The sequence below is a fragment of the Fulmarus glacialis genome, unplaced genomic scaffold (assembly GCF_000690835.1).
Source record: "Fulmarus glacialis isolate BGI_N327 unplaced genomic scaffold, ASM69083v1 scaffold21722, whole genome shotgun sequence".
In the NCBI taxonomy this organism is placed as follows: Eukaryota; Metazoa; Chordata; class Aves; order Procellariiformes; family Procellariidae; genus Fulmarus; species Fulmarus glacialis.
This window is the reverse complement of record NW_009200039.1, coordinates 1-8,896: the sequence shown is the minus strand read 5'-3', so window position 1 is coordinate 8,896 and position 8,896 is coordinate 1. Positions and strand designations below refer to the sequence as shown.

At 51.0% G+C, this 8,896-nt stretch overlaps 1 protein-coding gene across 1 annotated transcript; it reads right to left on the bottom strand.

Annotated features, from left to right (window-relative positions):
* Positions 1 to 2,221: 2,221 nt before the first annotated feature.
* LOC104073611 (phosphoinositide 3-kinase regulatory subunit 5) lies at positions 2,222 to 8,684 on the bottom strand (the record flags this gene model as incomplete). The annotated part of the gene is made up of 8 exons (XM_009573454.1): positions 2,222 to 2,363; positions 3,429 to 3,538; positions 3,759 to 3,841; positions 5,325 to 5,418; positions 5,952 to 6,028; positions 7,282 to 7,375; positions 8,182 to 8,307; positions 8,559 to 8,684. Coding segments are annotated over 8 exons (852 nt in total), but the record flags the coding sequence as incomplete, so codon positions are not given.
* Between the last annotated feature and the right edge of the window lie 212 nt (positions 8,685 to 8,896).

Sequence of the window (8,896 nt, the reverse complement as noted above, 5' to 3'; positions counted from 1 at the left end):
TAGAAAGAGCTATTAAAATCTGTTTCTGATCCCTGGAGCCTATTGGACTTAAAATACTGATGTGCAAAGGTGCACAGCAGCGACCTCAGCGCGTGTTCCCACATCGCCCCGCAGGCACTCTGTGAGAGAGGGGACAGCCCACCACGACCTGGCATCTCTTGGTGTCCCTGCCGAGTCCATGCTGCGAGCAAGGGATGGACACTGCTCCATGCACATAGGAAAAGGTGGGTGCTCCCAGGGTCGGTGTGTGGCCAGGGAAGGTGGGTCCTTGCCGGGAGTCCAAGCCGGCTTTGCATCATGGTGGAACCAGAGCACCTGTGTATGTTCAAGTGATGCTTTGCCCCACATGAGGGTCTTTTCTTGGAGTCCACAAGGCAACACCATCCTTGGGATGGTTTATTCAAGTAGAAGGACGAAGCGCAGAGGCCTCAGGAGCATGTTCACATCTCATTTTTGCTCATCTCCGGCCATTGGCAGAAGCTGCATCCAGAGCTGCTGAGGACACCGAAGAGCCAGCTGGCACCTTCTCAACCTGAGATGTTCACCACTGGGCCCAGATCAAGCTGTCCCCAAACAACAGAGGCAGTGGGGACAGAAAGCAGGTCCAGCAGCCAGCGGGGCCAGAATCAGAGTCGTTGGCACAGGAGGGATCTCCCAAACACTTCCAGGAGGGATGTGGAAGAATCCAGCAGACAAGCCTGACCCACGCTCCTCGGAGACAACTGAAGCCCCCAGGGCCTCTGGCCCTTTTCCTGGCAGATTTAACCTCAAATGACACTGCTGCTCTGCCACCAGCCCTTGGGGACAGAGCCCAACCTTGTTCTAACTAGTGCTAAGAGCTGACCAGGTCCCGTTTTCTTGAGGATCAAGGGACCCACACTGAACTGATCACACCATGGCTGAGCCCTGCAGCCCCCCAGCAGTATCGGGGGTCCCTTTCAGGGAGCACATGTCCTCGGCATTGAGAAGCATGCTCTTCTGCCTGTTATCATTAGTGCAATCACCAAAACCTACTGAGAAACAGCTTGAGGGCTATGAAACCAGGCGAGGCTTTTCCAGTCTCATTTTTTGCTCCTGGGGTCAGAATATCTCTAAATACCCCCAACTATTGCACCTTTCTGTACCTACAGCCTTGCAGAGAGAATGAAGAGGACGGAAAGCCTCTTTGCAGGGTAGGGGGGATCTCAAATCCTATCATCACTTGCAAGTGTCACTAGTGTTTTTGGTGCTGGGTCCTTCTCTAGCAAAGCTGCCTCCTCAGGTAAGCCTTAGGCAATCCTAGTGGTTTTCCTAGTACTTCCCTCCCTCCTATGAATGTGAGCATTGTTCCTGCCACGTTTCAAGCAACTATTGAGGATTCAGCCTCTGGGATGCCTCTAGCATACAGTGCTGGGAAGCAGGATGCAAGAACATAGGCTGAACGGGAAGTATATCTCCTGGGTCAACTCTGAAACTCTGCAGAAATTGGAAGTTCATCTCCTGCAGGTCCTGAATTTACAGTAAACACATGTCTACATGACAAGCTGGTATGGCCTATTGCACTCAATTCACTGGAACACAAGCAGCAGTGTACAACCCATGCTGGGGTCTTTCTGGGCCTCAGCTGGGTCGCTCTGCTCTGCACTGTTTCTCTGCAAGACACCCAACCTTCATAATTTAAAGGAAATAATGAGAAAGCCTGTCCCCGTCCGGAAAGAACTGTCCTGAGCATCCTCGACCTGTTACGGGTGTAATGCCATCAGGACTTCGGATGGGTGGTCTGCAACTCTGCAGGCGTTGAAGGCCACCTACTGCCACTCAGCCAAGGACATTCATTTTCCAAAATGTCCCCCCATGAGCTTCCCCCCGATCATGCTGGCTTTGCAGTCACTGTCAAATACAGCCACAGCACCATTTTCGGGCAGGAAAATATCACTGTCCTTGCCTTGCTTTCTCAATCCAGGTGTTGGCAGTTCAGGTGGAAATCTCAAGGAAACCACTTTTCTTCCATCGCTGATGAACCCTGAGAGATACCAGAGCACAACACCAATGTTCCCATTTCCCAAGGATGGGCAAAGCCCAGACCAGGAGCAGCTCAGCCACCATGCTAATGCTTTGGGCTGCAGGATGTCTTGGACAAGAACAGATGGGTCTCCAGCCCAAAGGAGGACAGTCCACTTCCCTTTCCTGAGGCTATATTGGTGTTGGATGTGAGCCTGGCCTGAGAGGACACATGGTTCTTCTACGGCAGTGCTCCACTGAAGGTGGCAATGGGTAAACACAGGAGAGAATGAAACTCGGAGGGGTCCTGGGAAGGCAAAGAGGACCTTCTCAGTGCAAAGAGATCACTGTCCCTGGGTTTGTAGCACACAGAGATCTCACACCTGCAGGGGAACAAAAAGAAACCAAGTTATAAGTAAGGTGTGTGGTTGAGAATCACGGTCCTCAGGTGCAGCAGAAATATCTGCAAACAAACAGGAATCAGTGTGGTCTTTAATAAGACTGGAGTTTGAGTGCTGAGAGGTCAGGTCTTTAAGCTGGCTCAGATTGGGACCTAGAACAGAAGCATCCATACAGAGTAATTTCTGAAACTCATTAGGGAAAACGAGAATTTTGCATCCCCCAAGTTTTGGGGAGAGGGAAGTAGCTCCTTCTCCATTTCATGCATTGAACTCTCCCATTAGCCCCTTGAGTTGCCCAACAAACAAGTTAAGTAAAACACTTCTCATTAGGGTTATTTAAGAAATACGATCTGAAATCTTTTTCCATTGGAGGCAGCATAACCTTGCAGAGTTCTGCTCTCTCTGAGGGAGAAATTAAAATGCTTGCACATTTTTAAGACCTATGGATCAACTCGTTTGATCTCTTTGTCCTCATGGAATTATGTTGTCTACGGTGAGTTTTCAAACTCCATCACCCGGGGAGCCAGCTTGGTGCCCTGGGGACATGACTGATGGATGAACAGTCAAATGAACAATTCTTGCTCTACCCCAGTCTCTCCCATGAAGATCATGGGTTCCTTCTGCGATGGGTATGCCAAAGGTGGTGGAGAACCCAAATGAGGTTTAGAAGTTGAAGGCTCTGCTCATGTGCCCAATGGTCTCCAAACACCTCATTTATGTTGCATAGCTTTCCTCTGGCTTATGACTGGTCTTGCTGAAAGAGCTGTCTTTTCAGAGTTGAACAGTTGACTCGGGACCACCCTTCAGACTGTGGCAGTCATGAAGGTAAAACAGTGCTGGGACCATCCAACCCACCTGAGCTCAGCTGCACTACAGAGCTTGGAGCTACATCACCCAGCTTGGGCATCTGGCATAGATCTACCATGGTGCTCAGGACCTCGTCCCCCCGGTGGCCACCCACACTTCATGGACACGTCCTTACACACAGGATGCAGCATCCCAGGAGGGCTGACTGCAGTGGGCAGCTGGCCACATTGCAGGTCCTACCTGGTTACACTCTGCAGGATCTTCTGCTCATCCTGGTCCAGGCACACGGCGAAGGAGGACTGGACACCGATAATCTGGACCTTGTCTACTTTTATCTGGGACACACTGATCTGCTGATAGAAAAAGAGTCTGAGTGAAGGAGCTGCCAGGCTCAGTGCATTTCCCTGTGCAGGGAAGGGGAGCAGGGGAGCTGGGCACCCCTAAGGCAGGCCTGGTGGCCAACAGCAAACGGATCCTCCAAGGGGCTACTGTCTCCTGCTCTGCTTCCCTCCCAGCTAAGTCAGGCTGACCTCTTGTTACCAAATGTAAAAGCACCGTGATATGAGTTACCTGATTGAAACTTTTTTTGGATTTGGAGTTTTGCCTTTTGACCACCTCCGTCATGGTTAAGTTGAGACACTCTGTCTTTGAGGCTGTAACAAAAGAAAACTGTTTTCACTTGGGGCTTCTGGGCCACTGGTGGGAACCCAAGTGGTCCCTCCACCCCTCAAGGCATCCCAGAGCCAGTGGCTCTCAGCAGGACCGCACTGCTGGGGGAAATGCGATACAGTTCTAGCTTTACTTCCCTCATGCTAACGCACATGAAAGAAAGCAATCAGAGACACAGAGGTAAACGTCCTCTGTAATTTCCAGCTGCTTTCCAAACATAGCAGAAAAGGACATTTAACTATCTTAGGACCTAAACAGGAGAAAAGACATTGTCCCATCATCACGAGGAAATTCTAGCTCTCTCAGCTTAGCCTTTCTTGCAGTCCACCTGGAGATGCTTTTTCGTGTCTGGAACTACAGTGACATCCTGTGGTCAAACTGCTGAATGTGAAAACCAACGGAGATAATCAAGGGGACGGGGTTTCTCTTGGAAGGAAGGAGATTCATGAAGGAGAAGTTTCTCCCCAACATGGAATTGAGGACACCCCCTGAAGCAAACCCATAGCGCTGGCAGCACAAACGAAGCTCCTGAACTAGCGCAGAAACACCCAACTCAAAATATATAGAGGAGGTGAGAGATTAATTCCTGCTGGGTTTTTTCCAGGGTTCACATGCATGGCTTCACGGAGCGGGGAGCAACAGGTGGGACAGGAGGGATAGAGGCTTAGGCTGAGCTCCGTAGGGCATGTAGGAGCTGTCTCCTATTTGGCAGACCACCTGTTTGCCCTGACTGCTCCGCTCACAAACCACACATCTGCCAGACACAAAGCACACGAGGAAAGGGGAACTAAAAAACCCCTCAGTTTACTCAGAACTGGGTGTCTGATTGCCAAAACAGCAGTCCTTAAGCAAGAATGAACAGGTATTGCTTCTAAATACACACACAAACTAAAAGTCTTGCTGCTTTTAAAAGGCTCAAAGCCTTATTAATACCCCATTGGAAACCTGATTAGAAAAAAGACTATGAAGCAAAACCATGTGGCAGCCAGCTATCTCTGAGCTGCAGGAAGGAAACCAGGCTGAAGCACCAGCTTAGCGAGAGCCTGCTGAAAGCTGGCTGCAAGGCACGGCTGCTGCGGACGGCAGGACAAGCACCCTCTCCCTTGGTCCTACTTCACTTAACAACAGTTTTACCCGTCTCTCTACTTACTAAACAAGTGTTGTTCTGGAAAGCACCACTCTCCAGTGATCATCCTATGGTTTGGATTGTCCCAGCCCCATCCCTAATGGACATCCCATTTCCCTGGCTGGAAGCTTTAGGACAACAGGAAATCAAATGTCGCTGATGTGGTGCTAAGGACAACCAAGGACTACACTATGCCCTGGGGAACACCAGGCACCTTCCATGTGTCTTCTGCATTCACACATCTCTGCTTTGCTCCAGCTAGAAGATCCATGCTGTCCTCTTGCTCCACCAGTCCCTCCCATTGCTCCCTATGCAAAGCCACAAAGACCACCTCTACCCACCTAGTTCTTCATGTTTCTTGCAGGCTTTGCTAAGGTTGACGGATGTGCAGACCTTCTCAACATCATTCCAGTGACTTCTTCCACTGATGGCTGTCTGCAGAGACCAACGAAAGCCCGTGAGATGCCACGCTCCAAGCTGATGTTACCCTGCCTCCCATCCCTAACCATCTGGCTGGACTAGCACAGATCTGGATTTACCTGGAGCTGCACAGACGAAGTTTGAGTAGGCATTAAAATTCATTTAACCTTGGATTTACAAAAATTGCCCAGGCTTAACACTAAATAACTGCAAAGGAATCAACAAAATAGGAGGACTGCTGTGACCAGCAGAAGATCACTACCTGGAAGCAAAGTCCACCAGTGTAAGGTGGTGGACTGAACACGTCCAGTCGATAAAAATGGGCTGCACATTCCCTATTTTACTGGGCTGAACAGGAGTGGAAAGCCACCCCCAATTAGCCAGTAAGTAGACAATTAGCTTGAGTTTGGCTTATCTGGGTTTGGATTCGGCTCCTCCAGCAGACTGTCAGCGCTTGCCTCTCTCAGCCCCCAGCTGAGAGACATGTTTGCCCAGCACTGAAGTGGCTTTCTGCCCTGTTTGTCTTTGTGCAAGTCCCGTGCACTCACCTTACTGTAGGCGATCTGTAGTGTTAGCGGGATTGCTTCTCTGTCTCCATCTATGCCCAGCCTTTTGCTGCCTGGTCCTGCACAAAACAAGGAGCAAATGTCACACGGTGGCCTTTTATCCCCAGTTGGCTACTGATAAGCAGTGCACTCAGTATCTACAGAAAGGGGGGAAAAAAATGGTTTGCTGAACACAGCTGTAGAGCAAAAAGGCAAAAAGAAAAGGTGGCTTAAAAGCTGCCAGAAAGCAATTAATCCAGTGCAGAAATTTCAACACAAAGCACAACAAGCAGCTCTGCAAAACTGAAAGCGGTGCTGGCTAAGCTGGTGCAGAGGGGTCAGTGCTCCAGGGAAAACACAAAGCAATAAAAGGCCGCATTGCTAACCCAGCTCCTGTTTTTCCGGGCATATTTGTGCCCACATTAAATTAGCCTTGAAATACTGTGCCCGACATTTACTAACTTTTTTTTTTCCTGGATAATTTTTTGCAGATGTTAAGTGGTGTGCTGCCAGACAACCCAAGGGGGGGGAAAAAAAAAAAAAAAAAAATCAAAGTCAGAAAGGATTGGTGGTTTCATGAGTTATTGGGAAGAGGTCGTGGCCAAGCCTGTATTTTGGGGGAGTGGGGTGGTGACACTTCATATGGAGGATATTTTATGAGCTCTGTTTAGAAAGACAAGGCGAGATCACAGAAAAGCAATTGGTTAAAAAAATTAAGCAACGTGTTTAAATGCAGTATTGTTGGTTGGCCATGAGATGTCTCTGCGAGCTGCACTGCACCAGACAGCATGTTATCCTTGGTACCCGGGAGAGAGCTGGAGACCACGCTGCAGGCAGATGCTTCTGCCATTGCTTCTTGTCTCTAATAATTTTATAAATTCCTAGTGTAAAATCTCCCTTGCAGGAAGGCTCCAAGCACACACACGAACCTTGCTTTGCCCAGTAAACTAAGGAAATGGAAAGAGCATTTTTATAAATGACGCTCCTGGACAAACAACAGAAAGCAGCCAAAAGAAAAGATGAAGAGCTGCACTTGGCCAGGTGCTCATGAGAGGAAGGAAATGGGCTTGAAGCTGTGTTATTGCAAATATATTTTAGAGTTAACAGCAGTAAAAATAACAAGGCATTGCCACAGCTTTGGTCCTGAAGAGGAATGCAAGAACTATGATGCTTCACTTCCAAAAAGATGTCTGGATCTTTGCTCACGATGCAGCCTGGGCTCAGACACCTCTTGCAGCCCACAGTCCCTCCAGCCCCTCTTTCCATTTATCTCCCAGCCCAGTGGTTTGCAGACCTCCACCCCAAGGCTGCAGATGCAGATGCAGCTACAGACCTGATGCCTTGATGGCCCGCGTGGCCGCCGAGTGGCCCAGCTCAAGGGAATGGATGAAGACTTCAGTCATCTTTTCTCCCCCAATGAAGGTGAGCTGCCAGGGGGAGAAGAGGCAAGACATGGTGGTGAGGAGACCCAGCCCACGCCAGGCAACGTTCACCCCCTCACTCCTTTCTGCAGGAAACAGGTCAGTTTGGGAAAATCATGTTTTCAAAATACAACTTTCAACAACTGCCTTGGGTGACACCTGCCTTTAGCTGTACTTCCAACTGTTTTAACAGACCACCAGCAAGTAAAACAACCCAAAAACCTAATTTTCATTTAAAGAAAACTCCCCGACCCACTGGAAAGAAAATCCACGATGAGCCTAACAGCAGGGTCTGGTCATCGCTTTGGGCGACACAAATCCCATGAACGGCAGCAACTCTGCTCGCCACAGCCCCACTGCAGCCGGTCCCGTGCCACCGCACCAAAGCGGTCATTGCAGCCGTGCATTGAACCTTCCCCACCATGTCTGCCCTGTGCACACAGTGGGGCATGGAAAACAGGCTTCATGGAGGGGTTTGGTTTGGAAAGCAGAGCACTGGAGGGACTTCCAGTGATGTGAATAACCTGTCAGCACTGACAGGAGTCATGGGGAAAGGCATTTGGATGGAAAACTGCTCGTGTGACTTAAGGATTGTCTGGGCAGGACCTGCATGCTCTCAATCCCTGGGCCAGGAGCACCAGCCAAAGCACCATGGGCACCCAGGGAATAAGGGGAGACCAAGCTCTGCCTCACCAGCACATGGTGGCAGTGCCATACCCCCATCCGCTTCACAGGCAGGTCCCGAGTTAGTGGCACAGGCAGAAGACCTCCCTTTCGCCCTCGCCAAGACAGGGCTGAGCCCCTTTGCCTACCTCTGTCTGGTAGAGCTGCAGCAGGACGGGGCGTGTGGCGAAGCGGCAATAGTAGAGGATCATGTCGGCCAGGATGGGCAGCTGCTCCTGGGAGTCCTCCTGGGGCTCAGCCTCTGGCTTGGCAGACTGCGGCGAGAGAATAAGTCACAAGCCTGATGGGATACGTGGTACCCACAGCCCAGTGCCAAGAGCTGCCCGTCCCACCCCACTGGGGACAGAAACCCTCCTCCTGACCACGCATCTCCATCCCGTGTCCATGTAGCACAGCCTGCTGTGGTGGATCGTGGTGGCCCAGTGCTAAGCAGAAGCTCTCCGCTCAGCTGCCCTGTACCTCGGGGAAGGGGGACGCCAAGCCCTACCAGCTGGCATGCACATACCTGACACAGGACGTCCATGGGCAGGTTCATCAACCCAAGAACGTTGCGCTCGTACCATGGGTCCAACATGCCAATGTAGTGGGAAATGTCGTTGGTGCTGCTCTCCACCCCAGCCAAGGTGGGATCCTGAAACCGGACACACAGGGGTCACACCAGGGCCCCCCCAGGCTCCTCACCCCACGCTTGGTGAGACACCAGTGCTCCCCTCAGCCTGCCCTGCCAGCCTCCTCGCACACCGCTCTCGAGGTGCGCAGAGCACCGGTGGCACTGCAAGCCCCGCGGCGAGCAGGACACCTACCACCTGAGCCGAGGCCCGGAGCTGCGGATCCCCCAGGGAC